At 35.2% G+C, this 23,247-nt stretch overlaps 1 protein-coding gene across 4 annotated transcripts in view; it reads left to right on the top strand.

The window, feature by feature from the left end:
• DPYD (dihydropyrimidine dehydrogenase) overlaps window positions 1-23,247 on the top strand; it is an 895,784-nt gene that overhangs the window by 652,822 nt on the left and 219,715 nt on the right. For all 4 annotated transcript variants that reach the window (XR_008473049.2, XM_035252229.3, XM_054236576.2 and 1 more), the window contains one exon: window positions 22,718-22,838. Coding sequence is in view for 3 of the 4 variants with exons in the window: in XM_035252229.3 (XP_035108120.1) it covers window positions 22,718-22,838 (121 nt within the window). In the remaining variant the exon portion in view is untranslated. The remainder of the gene's footprint in view (window positions 1-22,717; window positions 22,839-23,247) is intronic.

Below are 23,247 nucleotides of genomic sequence, written 5' to 3'. Positions count from 1 at the left end.
GCACTGGCTAAAACATTTTCAAACATCACTTTTTCTTGTTTCCATATAGAGCATATGGTGTGCTCATTTTTGTCTGAGTCACCATCAAATTTATCCAGAACTTCTCTTTTTTGTTGGCTAAAACCCATCAGCTTTTAGAAACTGTTTTACTTAGAAAACAATTTTGGCCAGGCAAGGTGGCTCATGCCTGTAATCCCAACACTTTGGGAGGCCAAGGCAGGTGGCTCACGAGGTCAGGTTTTCAAGACCAGCCTGGCCAACATACTGAAATCCTATCTCTACTAAAAATACAAAACATTAACTGGGTGTGGTGGCACCTGCCTGTGGTCCCAGCTACTCTGGAAACTGAGGCAGGGGAATCACTTGAACCCGGGAGATGGAGGTTGCAGTGAGCTGAGATCATGCCTCCCTCCAGCCTGGCAACAGAGCAAGACTCTGTCTCAAAAAAAAAAAAAAGGAAAGAAAGAATTAGTAATTGGCTTTCTTTGGGGGATCTTTCAAATAAAAGTTCACTAAATTAAACTAATAAGTTTTTTTAAAAAAGTTAAGACTATACTTCAATGTAAGAGACCAGCAGAAAAACTCTTGAAAATTAAGCTCATTCTTAGCCTTATGAGTCATTCACATACCCTTATCGCATGATTCAAGTTTCTTATGGAATTACATATTAATATATTCTTTAGGACCATTCACAAGTAGTTGAAACGGCAAATGTTTAGTTATGAATCTCAGAGATTTACTATAATATACAGTACTATTCTTTAATTTCAGCCTGTTTTGTGTTTTTCAGTGTATCCTATCAACAGTAATAGCAAATTTACTTACTTGACTATGCATTTAGTTTATTTTTCCAGAGTTTGTGATTTCAATTACTATTTGTACTATGTCAGGAATCAAAAAAATGCAATATAGTTTCTATCACATGACGAGGCACCACTATCATTCTTTTTGGTAACTATCTTGAATTGTATTCATGCCCAAGCATGAAGACAGAGTTCTTGGCTTGGAGCAGATGAAGATGCTTCTAGGACATAGAACTCAATGAAATGATCAAACCTTCAAACTCAGAATTCCTAGTTCAATAATTTGCCTACAGTAATGCTATTCCTAGTTCTACTTTGATATTACTACCACCCTTATTATATCTGCTAAAAATACATATGTGTATGTGTTTAATAAAAACTGAATGTATATGTGAGAAACTTGAAATAACTCTGCTTTATACATGTACATTTTTATTTAGCTCTTTTAAATTTTCCCAAAGCAATCTGGCCCATTTAAAGTAGTTAAATTGTAAAACAGAAGCAGAACTAGCTTAGAGACTACAGGAATAGACAGGATGTGCATCATTGTAAGGAAGCAGCTCAGACTTCAGAACCCCACTTGCAGAGCTGGGTAGGAAGGGTGTATGACTCTGGACAGTAGATCTAGGCCCAGAAATACCAAGGGAATTCTCAGTGTTTCTAGGCACACAATTAGAAGATAATTAACAATGTTCAGTCAATAACATCTCAGATGGAATTTATAGGACCTGGAAATACAAACCTAGAGTACGAGAGAAGTAAAGCATTCATTCTTCTAAGGTAAAAGTTTCTGGATAATAGATAAAACAGTGATGAGAATATCTCATGAATACTCCCATTACATCTGCATTTCTCTGAAATTTTCACCCTAATCTAAACATATACCACTTCCTAGTAGAATTTTAAAGTTATTTTCTTAATAAAAGCATAGACATTCAATTAACTTTACATTATCCTGTATCCATGTTTGAACAACAACAAAAATATATTCTTTATTGTTAAGCTGCTCTACACAGATGGCATCATCATATAATTTGAAGAAAAAGCCAAATGTTATAATACTTCAGAGGACTTATTAGTAATTTATTAGGTCTGGTCATCTTTAATCTTTCTACCCTCCCTCTTTCCTTTTCTCCTTTGTGAAGAAAATCTCACTACCGACCCAGAGCCCATATGAATATGAGTGCAAACATTTGCAGTTTCAACTATTGGTGAATGGACTCATATAAAATATACCAATACACAGTTTTTGGTGGGGGGTTGTTTGTTTGAGATGGGGTCTTGCTCGGTCATTGAGGCTGGAGTATAGTCATACAGCCATAGCTTACTGTAACCTCGAACTCTCCTGGGCTCCAGTGATCCTCCTGCCCTATCCTACTGAATAGCAAGGACTACAGTTACATACCACCATGCCTGACTAACTTTTTACTTTTTTTATTTTCTGTAAAGACAAGGTCTGTCTTTGTTACTTAGGCTGGTCCTGAACTCCTGGCCTCGAGTGATCCTCCTGTTTTGACCTCCTAAAACACTGGGATTATAGGCTTGAGCCATACACTCATCCTCAATACATTGGTTTGCAAAAACTTTGAGTCCTATAGTGAGGCTGATGAGAGTGAGTGACTTGGCTAAGAGTTATCCTAACTCTTAGAAGCTTTCTCACACCTGTATCTCAGTTTCCTCTTACTGTGTTATACACAGAACTGGATCATGTAAACAAACAGGCAATGATCATATAAAACATTTCAGCATTACATTTGCTTTGCAGTTGCATTTTATTTTTTAAAAGTTTCATCTAAGCGATGAATAGTCAACAGCTAATATTTGAAATCAACAAAGATATCTACCGTGTCTTTCATGTACCAGTATTATGATTGTCCCTGTGGATGATATTGCATCGTTTAAAAATACGTGATCTCTAACTTTGAGCAACTTAAAATCTGTGAGCAAAGACAGAATTTAAGTTCATGAAATTAAAATAATGTTAAGGCAACTATGAAAGCAAATGTATAATTTGTGGTGGTTGTAGAATATACAGAGAGTTGACTGTGACTTTCCCAAAGGGTGATCCACAGTAATTCTTCTCCACTGTACCATGCCCTTACAGCTACTCTCTACCCCCTCATCCTTCTACTCTGTTGTATATTTTTAAATCACCTACTTGAAATTATATTATATATTTATTTTTTTCTTAACCTATTTTCAACTAGAATGAAAACTTCATGAGAAAAGCAGATTTGTCTTATTACTGTCAAGCTCTGGCAGATAGAGTAGCAGTTGAATACATATTTGTGGAGTGAATGAATTAATGAGGATCATCAAATAAGGATTATTACAGACTGGTTGTACAACATGAAGCCCACTACTAGGAAAATAAGATAATTATGGCTGATGATACCTTACTGTTTATCATGCACATGTTTTAGTTATTATGCAGGTTTAGATATTCCTTCAACAACAGTTGTAACAAGGAACCACAACTAGGAGTGATATAAAAGAGAATGAACTGATCATCTTTTTAATTTTTTAGGGCTGCTTCTGAGCCCATCCTGATTTCTTTTAAAGCCAGAAAAATCAATATTTATTGTTATTGATTCACTGTGTATTGTGTCAGGGAGAAATACAGAAAATTTAATGTCCAAAATACATCGCACATTTTGATATTGTAGATGTGACCAGAAATATCATAGAAATAAAATATCAAAATAGTCATATACATGGTAAATTTTAATCTTTATCAAATGCCACAAACATGGAAAAAAATGACCTGATAGTCATTCTTTTGTGAATTTGTGTTCAATTGTAGGGTAAGACATTTATCTATTGTGCCATTCATGCATGGTGACTCAAAATTATTTCTTTCTTCTTTTTTCTTAGATAGAGTCCCACTCTGTCCCCCACACTAGAGTGCAGTGGCACAGTCTTGGCTCACTGTAACCTCCACTTCCTGGGTTCAAGTGATTCTCTTGCCTCACCCTCCAGAGAAGTTGGGATTAAAGGCACACACCACCATGCCCAGCTAATTTTTTAAAAATATATTATTAGTAGAGACGGGGTTTTGCCATGTTGGGCAGGCTGGTCTCAAACTCCTGACCCCAGGTGATCCACCCTCCTTGGCCTCCCAAAGTGTTGAGATTACAGGTGTGAACCACCTCTCCTGGCCTCAAAATTATTTCTTATCTACCCTTACCCATTAATAGCCACAGAGTGCTCATCAAACATCGCTTTAATACAGGATTAAATACTGGAAATAAAGAATGTTAGCAATGTAGATTTGTAACTCTGTTTACATCCCAAAGAGAAGTATACTTGATTTTGAATGTGCTTTTAATATAAATGGCTCTTCTCACTCTAATATGGATAATTCAAAGTTAACATCACCACAAAAATGAATTTATGCAGGATTCAAATTGGTAGCATTTTGACATCCTAAAATATCTTTTTGTAATGCTCATTTCTATTCATGAAATCTTAACAAAATTCAGATTTACCCATTATTCTTCTTTTTCCTTCTTCTTTAATAGGTGCTTTAGGCATAAATTCATCTTACCAAATTGTCCAAAAATCTAGGAAGTAGTATTCAGAAGTTGTTTTTCACTCACTTTGGAAAATGTTTTCTGAAATCAAAGTTTAAACCAATTATTAGCTTTAATTAAAAGTGAAATAAAGCAAAGGCATACAGTAAAAAGCCCTTTGGTTTAAAGAACTGATGCAATAAGACTAACTTGAATATTCACAACTTTTCTATAATAATTGATTGCAACATAATCAGTAAAATTTCAGTGTACTTTAAGTACATTTATTTGTATTAAAGTAAACATATAACTCCAAAATCATTAACAAAATGTTACTTAAGCATACTTTGTAAAAGTAAACCTATATTTTATGCAGTCTTACCATTTTTTCCTTTTTATAGTAGTATATAGTTCTGTTATCTTTTCTAATTAATGTGTCTTTGGATACCTATAACACTATTGATACTTTTCAAATAATTTTATCATAGTATCCAGTTGTATAACAAGTAGTATTCATTCATTCATCTGTTTAATACATTTCTATCAAAGAAAACTAAAATCTGAATAAAATGTGAAGGAAAGATAAATGAGAAAATCAATTTACTCAAGGGCAGGAGCAAGTGTGTGTGATGTGAATGGGATGGATATTGTGGATGGAGGAAACAATATTAATAAACTCTGGCCTGGCAGTTAAACATAAGTAGACTAATATGACTTTCCTAACATACTATATAGTGACTGCTTTTCACTGCATGCCATGGTTTATATGTATAATATAAGCTATTGTCTGTCTCTTAATTATTTAGAAATAACTGTGGCTATAATATAATAACATTACTATTTTATTTCTTAAAAGACATCCCTATGGCATATAAGGTTTAGGGCATTCTATTATGAGTAACATAGGCTTAGATTATACATTGTGGCTGAATCAAATTATGTATGTGCTATCTGAGGGGAGATCTGTATGTGAGCAAGACATAGAAGCCCTGTATCCTCTTCTCTCTCTCTCAGAGGACAGAGGGGATTTGAAGACTGACTGATTGTGGGTGGGTATCGTGCATCAACTGAAAGACTCACTTCTGTCTCCTTCACCAGTTGCCTCTGTGGTAACATACAGCATCATAAGTTCCTACTCATGCCATGCCCAGAGCTGTTGATTACCCAGGTCTTCTATGAAGTTGTATCTTCTAAATGCCTATTGTTATGTATTTGCTTTTCATGAAAATATAAGTTTTGCCTAGAAACACAGAACCTAGCACCAAAAGCAAGGCAATTTATGAGCACCACCCATTAGAAGAGATTTAGTGCTGTGTTATTTATATGAAAACCTGGAAATAATCTCAACATCCAAAAATTGAGAAATAAATAAGCAAAATAGGATATATCTATCTGATTTATAAATTATTTATGAGACATATGACTATTAAAATGGTATTTTTAAAGAAGCTTAGTGACATGGGAAATGCACATGATATAAATATGAAGGATGTATAACTAAAATGATAAGCATTAAATTTTGAGTACCGTGTACTTAATAAAAGAGTAAAATTTTCTTAAAGAAAATAGAAGGAAATAGACCTTTTTAATATTGTTTCTATTTAGTTGTTTCATTATGAGTAGTTTTAGTTTTTTCTTATTTATTCAAGTTGGTATTTGCTCCCACAGTAAATTAGAACTTTTTTATACTCAGGAAAGTACTTTCTTTAATATTTAAAAAATATAATGTAGGAATATTGAATAAATTATGGTAAATAGTTGTTTCTTTTCTCATTAAACTTAAGACAAGTAGCTATGATTTTAATCTGTAGCATGATGAGAAAGACACTTATTGGAATTTGATGGTTATAAATATTATGAGAAGCAGAGTCTACTGTATCTCTTACTAGGGATAATTTGAAAGAAAATAAGAAAGTTAGAATAATTTAAGCACCATAAAGGTAATATGAAATAGGACTTGGTAAATTATTAACTGTTGTATATATGTTAGTTTTAATATTGTCTGGCAACTTCTTCAGGTCCTGTTTAGGCCTGTGATCTCAATTATGTGTTTAATTAGCAAAGTTCATTTTTTGGGGTCTCAGACTGTTGCTGATTTCACATTGTAAGAATTCAGGGATGTTGTTTAAACCACAACTGATTTATTTTAAAATGTCTTATAGTTTCTTTATCTTTACATACATGTATTGGCTCATAACATAACAAATTATCTCTTTCACCATGTCATTAGTTCTAATTGTGAGAAATATAAAATGATAATTAATTGATACATATTTGCGGCATTTATCTTTTATGTAAAGCACAGTTACAGGGTCTGATAGTTCAGATTAATTTTATTGTTAGTTTTTTTTGACCATATGTGTTTGCAAATATTAACTTCTTAACCCTTGCAATCTGCCTTCCATCTTACTAGGTGTCTATAACTACATACCCATAAGTTGCCAGTAACTCTGAGTAGTATACTCTATTACTTACATTTCAGTCTTCATTCTACCTAATGTCTGTGCAGTATTTTACTTCAGTAATTTCATTCACATCTTTTTTAGGGGAAGTGATCTTCTCATGTACATTTTTCATAATTGTTCTCCTTCTCTCTGACCATTATAAGGATTCTGCCCCTTAGTATTAATGATCGCAGAGCTTAAAGCCCTTTCCTTCCATCTTCTCATCCATTCACAAGACTTCAACCACCATCTAATGAAAGTTTAATTTGAAAGTTATGCTAATGACTATCAAATCTATGTTTCCAAGACTCCTTTCCTGAGATCCAGATTGCTATTAACTCTCAACTAGATTCTTTCAGGTAGATATCCCATGGAGACTTCAAACTCAATGTATCTAAAATTCATTCACCCTTCCCCACCTCTGCCAAAATCTGCTTCTCTTTTGTTTTCTCCTTTGGTTGATGACATTGCTATCTTCCAACAGTTGGGATCTGCAGAATTTTAAATTTACATTCCCCAACTCTGATTTGTCCTTTTCTTGAAAGTTAACATTCCTCATTAAAACAACATCCTAGCTCTCTTGAAATAATTGATTTTCACTGACATTCCTTTATATTAGGTAGACCTTCTCTTTCTTATTGGTCTCCTGCTTGGATTCTTATCCTGTAATCTCACCCCACAGAGATATAATAGAGTTATGTTTCTAAAACATGGATCTAAACATATGACCTTTCATGTTTCTTTATTGCCTAAAGGATAAGGCACAAAGTCTTTCAGAAACTGACTCTAAACTGTAACTGAACCATCTAGACATATCTTCTCCCTGCTTCTTTCATATGCACTAGTTTCCTTCCCATTTTATGTGGTACCATGCATTCCTGTGCTTTTGAGCCTTTTCTCACATATTTTTTAGTCATGCATTGTTCCATAGGCTCTACTCCAGCCAATGACATTTTGTGAATCCCTCAAGAGTCCACACTACAATCATCTTCACTGTTGTCTCCCCACATCTCTCTCACACACACACACTCTAGAAGTTACTGGAAGTAATCACTCCACCGCTAAGTTTCTACTCACCTTGTAAACACTTTAAATAGAACATTGTTTTGGATTATTTTTATGTCTGTTTATTTTACCAAGCCAAGAATGACCTAAACCATGAAGACTATAAAGCTTTCATGGCTAGTTGCAGGATGGTTACAAGTGCTCATTTAAGGACATTGGTCCGGATTCAAAAAGCTTCAGTATTACCACAAATTATTCACTCCTCAAAAAGAAAAAAATGAAAAAGCAGTAAAAAAAATTGTGAGTTACATTTGTGGTTTTAGCAGTTTTATGTTAAGTTCTAGGAATACTATCAACTGGAAAGGTATGAGTTAAAAGACTTCTTTAGAGTGCTGGATGCTGCCTTTGCCCAGTTGATGCGAAAATCTAATTAGTTGCTTCTGCTTCTGGATGTTAATTACATAACCAGTAAAGTTCACCATAGTATGCTTCTTTTTAAGTGGAAAAATAAAGCAAAGTTTTAAACTATCTAAATTTATCAGTCCTTTGGGTACTTTGTGTTTGTTGAATATTGCAAAAGTAAATACCCATCTGTTTTAGTACTAATATGATTTTGTATATCAAGCAGCTTAAAGATTGTGTCCCCCATGGAAACTTCATCAACTGTTTTATCAACAATGTAAGCTTCAGGCACTTCTGTAAAGTTGAGTTGGGATAAATGAAAGATCCTTGTCAAATTGGTAATCGTGCAGGTATTGAGAATGAAAGGGAGGTCATATTTTAATTTAACTTCAGTGCCTCAAGATATTTTCCCTTATGGACTATATTACTGTTCTCTGTCTACATATCCATCTTGTAGAAATCATAGCTACTGTTAATACATTTCAAATAAAGCTTTCCTGGATCTGGGTGATATATATCACATCTTTCTGCAAGGGTCTCCTGAATTATATGAGGGCTTACTCATTATGACATATTAAAATACTAAATGATTTATAGAGGAAGAGATCTATTGTGGTTCTAAAGGGCATTTTTATATTCTGTTGACTGACATAGTTTCAGTGTCATAACTGAAACTATAACTTGATTATAAGTTCTTCATTATAAGAAATTACAGGATGCCTTACTCTTATAATTTCCACATAGTCCATGAAGCTAAGGGCCTGCCAGGCCAGGCCAATAGCTCCTTTCTAAAGAAAAGTAACCAGAAGCAGTATTTGGTATACACCGGCCATAAAAGCATGTGTCCTGGCTACCTTGACCACAATTTATTGGACCAAATGTTGTATCCTGGGCAAAAAGCAACTACCTGAAGAATAAATAAAAAGAGGTCAGCAACCTGTCAGGGAGTGTGATGCCATAATCCAGGCAATAATGTCACTCTGGGTAGTGGCTAATTGCCTGTATCAATTAACACTCTTAATTGCAAGCAACCGAAACAGACTGGCTGTCAGAAGTGAAAAGGTGATTTATTGGCAGGATACGAGATGGCTTATGGAATCAGAGAAGGTGGGAACAGTAGGCTTAGAAAATAGGCAAAAACCGAAAAAGCCCAGAGAATGGACACCAAGGATCATCCAGCTAATACAACCTCTACCAGGGTTGATGTCCCCCACTACTGCCATCATTGGTTACTGTCAGGAGATACTGCACCACACACTACCACAAATAAACTCTAACCACTTTTCTGATTGTGAGGTTAAAACTTGGGGCTAGATCTTCAGTTATCTAGGCCTAGATCATGAACTGGTATTTTAGTTGCAAGAGAGTAGAAAAAGGAAGACCCTATTTCAAAGGCTTGCAAGTTAGGGATAGTTCCTGTGTCCTACCAATGCATCATACAGTTTAAATTTCCTACAAATAAGAAGGGAAGTGAAATGTCAGACAGCCAAAATATGAAGAACACTGTTTGTATTGGGTCACCATCTCTGTGGGTTTGTTTTTGAAACATATATATATATATATGTACATATATGTAAAATAATTGAATTGGAGAACCAAAAAGGTAATATAGGAAAAATGAGAAAGTGGGTAGAAGTAGAAGTGGAATAAGAGATGCTGATAAATAGGAGCAGATGTATTCATATTGCAGAGTTTTTAAACCTGAAAACAGTAGACACCCATTCCTAAAGGAACAACAAGAAAACAACATCTGCTCTTTAGAGCAGCTGCACATCTTACAAAATGAGTGATGGTGTCCCAGTCCCCACCCAGAGGCCTAGCTCTTCCTTTATCAAAATCACTTCACTAACTCTTTTACTGTTCCATGTATACTTGTAATAAACTCCCCAAAATGGGTAACCTCACCACGTTTCCTTTCCTTGACACCTGAAAGATTAAAATAGAGAACACTCTTTTTACACACACATACACCACACACACATACACACACACAGACACACACACACACATCTCTTATGTATACTTAAAAACTACCAAATGAGTGGAATAAATATATTGATGAGGATTTTTAGGTTCAAGATTGCTGAAGATTTTAGATAAAATCTAGTTTCCATTAATTTCATTTTGAATTTGTGAATACCACACTTATAAAAGGTCATATTTAAAGTCTTCTCTATCCCACATTTTCACCAAAATTTCTACCAAAGTCACCCACTTTAGTATTTCCTTAGTTGTATTATTTCCTTTAGCATTTAAGGGAAACCAGTCCACAAAGCTGGCAAAAACAAACAAACAAACAAATTGGCCTAGATATTTCTTTCCAGCTCCTACAGCAGCAGTGGTAAGAAATTATTTAAAGAACTATACCAACTTGTTATGGATGAGTTCTCCTTAGCTGGAACCATTCATTGCCAAGGGATTGCAGTTTTTCTCTGCTAGGTTATTTAAAATTGCCTCACTAGTAATTCTTTCTTGCTTGGATTTCATAAAGTTCCCAAGACAGAAGCATGACTTCCCTAGACTCTCTTCATCCTAAATGTATCAGCATGGTGGGTGCTCCAGGGCAGAATGCTGCCTTACACTAGCCTTCTCCCTGTGTTGGATAATCATTCACTTCAATATGGAATTATAAAAATACTGAGGTTTTATGCTTGTGGTTGTTTTCTAAGTCCAGCACTGAACTACATAAGCTAAGTGAATAGACCAACAGATGTATAAAACATCGATTGTTATACTGTTTATAATAATGCTTTGCATTAAGAAAACAAATGCCAAGCTGCCTGAAGTCTGCAAAGAATAAAAACTCCTTATTATATACTTAAATACACACTTTCTCTTATCCAAAATGAATCCATACATAGTAAGGCAAGCAGCTGCCTTTATTTCCTAACCCACCAAGGTCTTTTTAATGTGTTCTAAGCAATGATTAGGAAACCTGCTGGGATTCATGTTGGCTCAGCTGGTCCACAATTTTGAACACCTACTGATGATATCAGGTAAATATGTGCATGACCTTATTCTCCATATATTAAGATCTACCAAATTATACTGTATACCCTCATTAATGAGCAAACTATGGATGACACCCTTTCTGTATGGTAGATAAAACTAGCCTTTGAATTCAAAGATAAATAATATCCCACATATAAGGAAAATTCAAGGTCATTTTTTGACTCAGTATAAAGGATTCAACAAAATAATAAACTAAATGCTTTAATGTAGAAGATTTAGAAGTGTCTTAATTACTGTGAAATATGGCCAGTGTATGGGTCTCGAAGAGTTTTTTTGTTTACCTATGAAGACAGACCTATGGAGCCTGTGTCAATCTTGGTTTTAGGGAAAAAAAAAACATGATAAAAGCTATGACAAGAGAAATAGACCTGGAAATGTACACAATAGGTAAAGAAAATTATTATAAGTCAGAGTGGAATGGCTGCCCCTAAGTGACAAGCAAGTCATGGTCAATTCAGGCAGGCATAGAGGCTCAGAGGATCAGAGCAACTGCACGTCAATTCAGGCAGGCATAGAGGCTCAGAGGGATCAATCCAGAAAGAAGTGAACAATGGATAAAGTCCAGAAACATAGAGTACAGGTAGTGGGAAGGTAGAATTAGGCTTCAAATGAGAAGAATGGATTAGGAAAGCTAAAGCAGACATTAGAATAGAGTACAGTTCAGAACAGAGGGCATTGGAGGCTCAACACACCTGGAAGAAGTTTCACCTGACCTCTCAATGAATGATGTTTTGTTTTATTTTATTTTATTTTTTGAGACAGAGTCCTGCTCTGTCTCCCAGGCTGGAGTGCAGTGGTGCAATCTTGGCTCACTGCAACTTCCACTTTCTGAGTTTAAAGGATTCTCATGCCTCAGCCTCCTGAGTAGCCAGGAGTACAGGTATGTGCTACCATGCCTGGCTATTTTTTTTTCTTTTTTGTATTTTTAGTAGAGACAGGGATTCACCATGTGGGCCAGGGTGATCTTGAACTCCTGGCCTTAAGTGATCCACCCACCCCAGCCTCCCAAAGTGCTGGGATTACAGGCATGAGCTACTGTGCCCAGCCTCTCAATGATGTTTTTAAGATGTTTGTCATTGATTGTATCTGTAAGAGACAAAGAATTGGAATGAAGATTAGCATATACACTGATTCCTCTGGCCATCCTCCCTTGATGGATAATTTTGCCTTGAAGACACAAAAGCATCATCTGCTTTATCCATGGGCTCCTGCACAATTGCTTCCAGGGTCCAACATCACAATAGTGACTTTGAGCAGGTTCTGAATCAAGAGATCAGGTAGGTATCTAAACTCTCTAAGGATGTCTCTGAGTTATCTTTCCACAGAGGTCACTCAATCATTGTCTTCTACCATGTCCCTAAAAGCAGTCTTCACTAGAAGAAAAGTTAGCCCTGCCTCCTGGTATTGGGCCTTTTCTTTACCCTGAGCATATACTGGCTATTGCTGGGTAGGTTACCAGCAACACTTAACTATTCAGGACATTCCAGGAGACCTTGTTCTGTCAAGCCAAAGATTAGAACTAGAATTCAGAAGAAATTTGAGAGATTCATTTGGATCCAGCATAACTTTCTTGAATTCCTCTCAAGGAGATATCCTGGGGTCATTTGGGCAAGCTTTTTTCTTCTTTGACTTTCCTAGAATATAGCCTTATCCTCTTACAGGGAGAATTCTTCGTACAAGTAGAGAACTGTTGTGTCAGTTGAGTCCTCCAGGAATCAGACACAAAGAGGGAGTTCGGAGGGCGAAAGGTTTATTGGAGAGAAATGCTTGTGAAAGGAAAAAAGAGGAAGCAGAATTGGAAAAGGGGAGCCATCACACCCTGATACAGACACGAGAAAAATCTTTGCCAGCCCAGTAGGGAGCTTCAGGACAAAGAGTATCTATTAGAGGAGTCCCACATTCACCAGAAATAGCTAGACCCTTGTACTACAGTTTTGCTGTCATTCACTGGGGTCTCCCTGAAAGGAGCATGACCCAATTTAGAAGCGAGGCACACCTAAAGGAGGAAGCAGTTAGAGGCAGTCAGCTCACCACACTTGCAGCTGGGCCACAGTCTGTTCCTGAAGGTAGATCTGAGTGGTTCATGTATGTCTGCTGCCGTTGCCTGCTTCTGCATGTATTTTTCTAAGACCTCTTCAGAACTTAGTTACCTTTGCATATCTCCTCATCAGTTCTGGTGAAAGATTCTGTGACTCCTCAACATTTCAGAAAGTTAACCCTTTAATTGCGGAGTTTCCTCTACCTTGCAGGGTCTGAACCCTGCTTCCATTTCTTTGTTGCAACATGAGATTCCTGAAATAGAGACTCAAGGTATTTATAATAAGAAGATAGCAATAGTGCTATAAAGAACAGTGTCCTGAGAGACTCAGTGTCTAGAATAGCACATGAAACTGTGGGCAGAAAGTGTTCATTTATCTGTTTATTGGGCAGCTATCTCTCAAACTTCATTACTATGGCCAGGTGAGGCAGCAGATTTCCTGTTGGAATTAGCCAGCAAGATAATTCTATTAAATCTGAATCTGATTTCCTAGGAACAAATTGTGGTGGAGTAGATTTGAAATTTGAATAGCTTTCAGGGCTGATCTTTACAGTTAACACTGCCATTTGAGAGTAAAAAAGAAGTGAGCTAGTGGAGAGAATCTGGGATTCCTGACAGAATTAAAACAGTGCCTGAAAGAACACTGGCAGTAAGGAATTAACTAAACAGTGAGTCGTTTTGGCAATTCTTGTCCATTTGTTTAAAAAAAAAGGCTTTAGAGATTAAGTGTGTGGGAATGGGGAACATTGACACTAAGAATGTCAGAGGAGGCTGGGCGTGGTGGGTGACTAATGCCTGTAATCCCAGCACTTTGGGAGGCTGAAGTGGGTGGATCACGAGATCAGGAGTTCAAGACCAGCCTGGCCAAGATGGTGAAACCCCATCTTTACTGAAAATACAAAAAAAAAAATTAGCTGGATGGCCAGGTGTGGTGGCGGGCACCTGTAATTCCAGCTAATTGGGAGACTGAGGCAAAGAATTGCTTGAACCTGGAAGGCAGAGGTTGTAGTGAGCCGAGATCAGGCCACTGTACTCTAGCCTGGGCAGCAGAGCTAGACTCCGTCTCAAAAAAAAAAAAAAAAAAAAAACCAATGTCAGGAATGGTACACTAGGGAAATCCTGTCAGAAAGGAAGGAAAGAACAGTATTAAGCTATATTCACAGGAAATAATATTTAAAGAAACAAAACAGGAATGCAGTTCCCTTTAGCTGACAAAAATATGTATAGCATCTCCCTTCCCCTCAAGGTCCCAGGGACTAAGGACTGGAGTTCAGGCAGGGTCAGATGTACAAACTCTAGAAAACCCTCAATATATTAAAGATTCAGATGGAAAGAATCATGGTCAGCCTGGGCTCTCAGATAGATTCTCATGGACTTCCAGACCACAGTAGAGGACAATTCTCTCCAAGAATTTTAGCTCACTGATGGGGAACATCAGAAGACTGTTTTCAAACTCGATTGACTCCTGGAGCAAGAGCTACCAATATCCTGTGTCTCCCACTTATTTTGGCTCCATTGGAAGAGGAGATACAAATGTTTTGTGGCTCATGATGGAAAGCTGGTATGCGATTAGAAATTCTTCATTCTTTCATTCAACATGGTATTTATTGTCTTTCATGTACCAGGCTCTTTGCTAGGATAAAAGAATAAAATACATCCTAATAGTCTAGTAGAAAGAAATTGATTATTAAGCAGAGAAGATGATTATAAAACACTATGATAAATGCAGTAATAAACATTATCGGAGCACTAAAGAGGCAGTCATTTACTAATCCATCCTGTGTTGAAGTAGGATGGAAGAATTTGTCATGGAGGGCTGCTTTGAGGGGTGTTATTCAAGGGACAAAAGATGAAGGGCATTCTAGGCAGAGAGAGAGAAATAAGAAATAACTTGAAATGAGAAACAGAATGGAGAAGGCTATGTACCTGCAGAGGAGAGGGCAACAGACCTAAGTCTCCTTAAGGCACAAGAAAGTGGCCACACACACACACACACACACACACTCCAGGTATATACACTTACAACATTGTATAATCACATTATATGTTTGTTGTATGCATTTTTCTCCACTAGATTATAAAGTATCTTGGTTTATGTTTTTAAAGAATAGCAATAGCATATCACACATCTCTGAATCTCTATCATCCAACATAGTACCTAAAACAGTTGTCCATTAGGTTATCCCCAGTATTCTATACTTTCCATTTTCTTCCAAGTACATAGAAATAAGAAAGTTGGTGTCACTTTGTGTGGTGCAAGCTCTACCAAGTCAACAACACTTGCTGAATGCCTACTATATGTCAGGTTCTGTGCTACATGCTCTGAAATAATCTGAAATGATAGAACACTATTAGGATGTCTTTTTTGACACTTAATAGCAAATGTCCATTTTATCACGTGCCTGAGTTTCATTTCCTCACAGACTCTAACTTCCTTGTTTCATTCATCTTTGTATTCAGCACAGAAAAGTTGTAGTGCCTCGTGGTCAATAAATATTTGCTAAAAGGGTAGAACCGACATTACCCACAATGCCACTTTCTTTCATTTGTCTATTTATATTTGAGTACCCTTAGATTATTTTTATAATATTAGATGAAATTTACCCATATTAGAAATAATTTACCTATGTTAGTGTGAACACACTTAAGTGTAGAGTTTGATGTGTTTTGCCAAATATGTATACCCGAGTACACCACATTCAAAATATGGAACATTTCAGAGGTAATCACTGCTAACAGGTTACAGCATAAATTTGTAGTCTGTTTTTCATATCTCTGTATAAATATATGTACATATTTATATTTTATAAACAGGATTATGCTACGCATATGTTATTCTGTGTCTTGCCTTTGTTCACTTAATGTGTTTTGTATAACTTTCCATGCCTAGTTTATAAAGATTTATTTTTAATGGCTACATAGTATTTCCTTTTATAGGTTATAATACTTTTCACGAATCTTCCCTTATTGACATTTATTCATTTTTATCACTACCACAAACAATGGTGTAGTGAATGGCAGACATCTTTGTACACGTATCTTGAGTGCACTTGAATTTCATTAGGACAGATATTTGGAATTGGAATTGAAAACAAAAGATGAGCTTTACATTTTTCTACATATTGCCACATTGTTCTTCAAAAAAGAATTATTCGTTTACTTTCCTATTGACAGCATATGAGCATGTCTATTTCTTTGCAACCTCAGCAAAGAGGGATCTTATCAGTCTTTTATATTTTTTCCAAAAAATGGAAAAAATGGTTTTTTTTATTTTTTAAATTACTGGTGAGATTGAATGTCTTTTTTTTTTAAATTTTTTATTGGATTTTAGGCTTTGGGGTACATGAGCAGAGCATGCAAGACAGCTGCGTAGGTACACACATGGCAGTGTGCTTTGCTTTTCTTCTCCCCTTCACCCGAATGTCTTTTTATATTTACTGGTCATTTGTATATTTTCTTATTGTGGAATATAGACAAAGTACATGAAACATGTATGCATGTATGCACAAATACCTACACACATGTATAGTTTTTTTTTAACAAATCATGTGCACACCATGTGACCACCAGGTCAACAAATAGAACATCTCTGACACCTCAAAAGCTCCCTAACACAACCTTCTCTGTCCACTTTAACACCATCTCTACTCTGCTTTTCTTCAGTTTTACCACCCGTATATGTCTCTAAAGATCATATTTAGTTTCTATTTTTGAAATTTATGTGACTCAAATTATATAGTATACCTTTGAGACTGGTTTCTTTTGCTAAGCATTATGAGATTCATCCTTATCATTGTAGGTAGCTATAGTGTGTTTATTCCACTGTATAAATGTATAACCATTTATTTTTCATTTTACTCTTGATAAATTTTGATGTTTCCACTTTGAGATCTTTCAAACAGTGCTACTATGGATATTTTGAACATGTATTCTGGAGTTTACATCTTTAAAAGGACATATAGGTAAGAGTGGAACTTAGATCATGCCAAACTGTTTCCCAAAGATTCTTGTACTTGGCTTTACCCCAGCCCCCCAATCTGGTAGATATATAATGGTTCACATTGTGGTTTAAATGAGCATTTTTTTATATGGAAAAAAATATGAAAGGTGTTCATAAGGCTGATAACATTTTATATTTTTTTTGGCCATTTGGATTTCATATTTGGTGAATGAAGTATGTTAAAATTTTGCCCATTTTTCTCATTAATTTGCAGATGGTTCTTTATAAATTCTGGATACTACTCCTTTATGAGTTGTGTTGCAAAATCTTTCCCACTTTGTACCTTGTCTTTTCACAATGTTTTAAAAATATTAACATTTTAATTTAATATCTTCAGATATATCAATAGTTTTCCTTTAAAAAATATGGAACATTTTCTTTACCCTCAAAAATTTTCTTACAGTTGTTTCCACTTAATTCCTCCTCCATGCCTAATTCTCAGTCTTAGCAACCACTGCTCTGCTGTTCATACTCATAGTTTTTCCTCTTACAGAATTTCTAAGACTTCTGTAATAAAAGTATATAGTTACAGAAGTATACACTATATGCTTTATACGCTATATGCTGTAACTTTATACTTCTGTAATAAAACAGCATCATTTTGTTTTATTAACTCCAAGTTGTGGCATGATTCATTAGTTCCTTTTAGTGGCACAATCATATTCCCTTTTGTGGATAGGCAACAACTTTATCCACTCAAATATTGATGAACGTTGGGGTTATTTCAAATTTGGGCCTATTTTAAAAGAGTTCCTGTGAGTATTCATGTGCAATTTTTAATGTAGAAGTGTGCTTTCATTTCTCTTGTATATCTAATTAAGAGTTCATCTTTATAGAAAACTGCGCAACTAATTTTCCAAAGTGGTTGTACCCACCATTAGAATTCTTAAGTCAGGAAAACAGATGCAAGGACACATGCTAAAAAAATAAGTTAATAAAAACACCTCCATTCCAACACATAATCTTTGCATTCACTAATATTATAATTGTACCTGGAATAGTTGACCACCTTTCCTGTTTTATTGACATAGAAGGATAATATATCCTTCTTTTCTCATTATTTTGCAGCTACTTCTAATCTTACAGGTATAAGTGAAGTACAAGCCTTTTATAGTTCTAGTTCACAGTTGATGACTGAATTTCACTTTGGGGAGCAATTTTGCTAAAGAAGAAGGTGGTTTAGGACATGATAATGGGAAGGAAAATTAAGAAGGTGAAATTGGTCTTCTGGGCCCCAGTTCATTCCATCAGAAACATGGATGTAATGAAAATTTTAGCCACCTCTTGGCATGTCATGTGAATTAAGAGTTGCTTAATGAAAAACATTTTATAAATGGTAAAATTTTTCAGTGGATTCACTGAAATGCCAGCTTCTAAGAAGGCCATTTTGAAAAGAATTGTACAGAGTGAAAATTACTAGGTAAATCGGAAAGAAATGTTTCTTCAAGTCAAAATTTCACTTGTAATTTAGCTTATCAGGAAATTCTCAGTCTCATTCTGTAGTGCTTATTCCTTTACAGAGGGCATGAAACCAGTGAGATGTGATGCCCTAAGTAATTGGTGGAAATGCCTGCCCTACAATGAAGAGGTCATCTTCAGGGTCTCAAAAGCAGCAGATGGATCATCTTCAGAACTCCCTTAATGTATAACTAAATACAGAGTAGTTACTGGAATTAAAAATTAATATCTTGTGGCCCAGATTAGAAATTAAGCTTTAAAAACAACCAGTTTTTCATAATGGACACCACTGCAGCAAGTAATCTATATTCCTCAGCATTACATTTTCTAGTAGTGTGGTCATCATTGTTTGATTTTCATAGGAATCTATTCTTGATAAGATTAGTTGCAGGCAGACACTGGGCTGTAACTCATCAAAATATTCAAATAGGCCAAATTTGTCTCTAGTTTGCTTTTATCAAAACTCTCAGCATTTCACAGGTCTGGTCTGGTACCTTCACTTCAAGTAGTATCCTCAAGACCACCATTTGCTTCCTACATCTGTCACTCATTCTCTTATGGGCTTCAAGTGGCCTTCTGCTTATAATGTCATTTCCCTCCATCACAGGAAATTGTTTTATTGCCTCAGAGCTTTCTTTATTGATCACATTGAATAACAAAAGAGTTAACAGGTATTGAAGAACATGCACGCACACACACACACACACACACACACATGCACACACAGACAACTACTGTGGAGAGATTGTAAATCATGTTCAGGGAGGAGCATAATTAATGCCTTTAGAAAGCATCAATGAAGCACTTATAATGTAGGTAGATGTTTTGTGTATTAGACACTTTAAAAAATTTGTTAAGCTATTCTATTTTGCTTAATTATCCATCCCTTTTTCACAGAATTACTCCCGATTTATAAAGTAGTCTTCCTAGTTTTCATGATTTTAGACACTATCATAAAATATATCTGGGTTTTTCCTAAATCTAGACATACTTTCTACTTTCATGGCTATATAAAGAAATAATCTGAAAATATGCCAAGTTGCCAAGTTTTTACTCATTCCTCATTCATTGACACAACAAATATTTTTCATTGCCTGTAAATAGAGCAGTCAATAATTGTTTTCTTTTGTTCCTTTTTATTGGTGTTGGTAATAGTAAACTTTTAATTTGTCTGAGAGATAAGAGTACTTTGGCATATATTTGATCCTGAAGATTTGGGGAAGAATTAGAAATTGTCTAAAACTTATTTATTTCAATAAGATTCTAAAAACTGGCTTGTTATAAAAGGCAAAGCCATCTGATGTTATGACTAGAAAATGAGAAGGTCAAGACACAGACACATTATTAATTGCTTTTGGATTTTGAACATTAATATCAAAATTTTAACGAAACCAGGAAAGCGTAAATAGTTACACTCTACTCTTTTCCCCAAAAGTATATAGATTCATTTCATGATATTATTGGCCTCACCACATTTCTAATTGTATTAGAATATTCTCTATTATACCTGTCAAACAAAATTTTGCAATACACAAAACAATCAATAATTTTTACAATAATTGCCGGGCACGGTGGCTCACGCCTATAATCCCAGCACTTTCGGAGGCCGAGGTGGGCAGATCACAAGGTCAAGATATTGATAACATGGTAAAACCCCGTCTCTACTAAAAACTACAAAATTAGGTGGGCATGGTGGCGCGCACTTGTGGTCCCAGCTACTCGGGAGGCTGAGGCAGGAGAATTGTTGAACCCGGGAAGCAGAGGTTGCAGTGAACCGAGATTGCGCCACTGCACTCCAGCCTGGAGCCTGGCAACAGGGCAAGACTCTGTCTCAAAAAAAAAAAAAAAAAAAAAAATTCTTTTTTTACAATAATTTTGGTTAGAAGTTGTTTTTAAAATTTTCAGATAACCAAACCGTACTTATACTGGCTATGATGATTAGTTCAGCAGCAGACTTAGCTAAGTATGAAGATGAGAAAAATATATGTGAACACTGTCAATGTAACTCATGGAAGTATGGGAGGGTCATATTATGGTATCTCCAAATAGACACAGATGATTCGAATAAACAGTGCTAACCCAAAATCCATATATTTCTAAGGATTAGAAAACCTTTGAACAAATTCCAAGTTGTTAAACAATGGGTAATAGGCAGTCATTTAAAGCAGTCATCTAGTGAAAATCAGAAAAAAAAAGTCTGACAAATGTTCAAACTAAATTATTATAGCATGGGGGTCAATAGTATTGAAAGCCACTTAGAAGCCTATATCAGATTATTAGTGTTTATTCTATTGGAACCAAATAATATTACAAAGTTGTTTCAGTAATGCTTATCAGAATACGTTCCATGTATTATGCAATTCAAGTGATCTTTAAATTATTGTCAAATTCTACCTTAAAGAGAGCTTTCACAAAGGACATGCAATTTATATCTAGAGTTACTGTCATTTCTAGGCTAAGTCCCATGGAAATTCATAACTTAGAAATGAAAGTCACAAAGATGCAACTGCCTTCATAATACCAATGCAGTGGTTATAAATATTTCATGAGCATTGCATGGGCAGGGGCAGATCTCCATTTTCATGAGTTAGAATTTGTACAGCTAAGTCTCCACATTTTACTATTCATAATGCACAGTATGCCCTATAGAGCATTCCATATAGTACTTTTTTAATATTTATGTTTAATGAAGAAATTACTGTACTAAAAAAAGAACAAGCCAAGCCAAAGACTTCTTTTTAAAAGTATTGTTTTGCTGAATAGAGACGATAACAATCAACAGAAATTACCTCATTGCAGTATCTTAGCACAAAAATGCATAACTTTTCAAGTAATACAGGATGACGGATCAAGACACATTAAACCTAAGTGAAAAGGTTCTTTCTAAAGGTTATAACATTAGAAATCTCATCTTAAAGGAATTTCAAAGGTTAAAATGCAAAGAGCAACTTTCTTACATATAAAAATATTAATTACAAATGATATGCTTGCCTATTTCATAGTTTAAATATATGACTGTATTTTTCTAGGCTTTTCTTTTATTCAAAAACATTTTAACTTGCTAAGATAATATTACCAAGTTCAATAATGAATTGCTATTGCATAGTTTAAGGTAATTTATCAAAGCACATTATCAGTACCTGTCAGAATAAATTTTGCACTAAAAGTAATGAAAAAAGGACTATTGTATGCGTTGAAATCAAAGAACATTACTGTACTGTAGCTAAGTTATTTCAACGGAAAGGATAGGTGTTTGCCCTCTAAATGATACTTCCCCCCGCCATGAGAAAATAAAAGCCTGGAAAATCACAGAAAATAGGAAAAGAAAATGTCTATTTCTTGCTTTTTAAAATGAGCATTTGATATTTTATTTCATTTTTTGTCATTTTGATCAATTCTTTCAAGTATGTGAGTGTTAAAAAATGCTGCACCGATATTGGTAACATTTACAAAAGTAATTTAAAGTTGCTGATCAGCTCATGTATGATACAAGGCTGAATTATTCCATATCAGCATATAGTATATATCACATATAGATTGATGATGAAGTTATAGATAGATTTATTTTGAATACACGTAAAGACTAAGTCTAAGAAATGAAAACAACAAGTGAATTTAATATCATTCACTTGAGGGTCAGCTGTTTAAATATTTTTTTATTTTGCTTAAACCAATGAGATAACTAGAAATTTTGTAATGTATCCTGTACTTACCATCAAAAGTTTGTGTTTCATTCCTGATAATATTTAACTGAAAGTGGGAAACACTTTCTTCCACTTTGGTCTTTGAAATTTTATTTTCTAAAAGCTCTCTTGAGGAATTTAACCTTTATGTGATGAATTTGCTGTTCACTTGAAGTGTGTTAACCTTAGTTCCCTAATGAGTCTAGGTGTAATACTGAGGAGGAATTTGAGAAATATCTCATGTAGCTCATTGTCAAGTTGAATTTGTCTTGCACGTCTCCAACTTTGCTGCTGTTCCAATACACATTTTGATCACAATTCTTTAATTATGTTCTATATTTAACTGACCTATTTGAACAGGATCCAGAGCTGGTGCGGAACATCTGCCGCTGGGTTAGGCAAGCTGTTCGGATTCCTTTTTTTGCCAAGTTGACCCCAAATGTCACCGATATTGTGAGCATCGCAAGAGCTGCAAAGGAAGGTAAGAACTTGACTTGAGTAAGTTGCTCAGTATTATAAATACTGGCCCATATCATGTAGCCATACCAAGTATGTCTTTTCCTACAAACACATGTGCATATTTTTTTTTTGTTTAAAATTTAAAAGTTTCCAATTGAGCACTTGATCCCACAAGCACAGGAGTCCACAACTGGACTCACACTAGCAAATGGACCGTGAACTTTGATCTGGAAACACAAGATCATTTATAGTTTTTCCTAATAAACACTTATTTCACACATTATGGGAACAAAAAACACAGTCACAGCAAACCTCCCCAAAAAATAAATGACCTCATAATGTAACAATTCAGCATATTAACCTGTAATGAAGTAAAAAAAAAAAAACCAATTCCGGTTTCCACAATGTGAGATTTCTTACGAGTTCTCTTT

This window comes from Callithrix jacchus, chromosome 7, assembly GCF_049354715.1.
Source record: "Callithrix jacchus isolate 240 chromosome 7, calJac240_pri, whole genome shotgun sequence".
In the NCBI taxonomy this organism is placed as follows: domain Eukaryota; kingdom Metazoa; phylum Chordata; class Mammalia; order Primates; family Cebidae; genus Callithrix; species Callithrix jacchus.
Note: the sequence above shows the minus strand (reverse complement) of the source record. Positions and strands in the feature narration are given on the sequence as shown.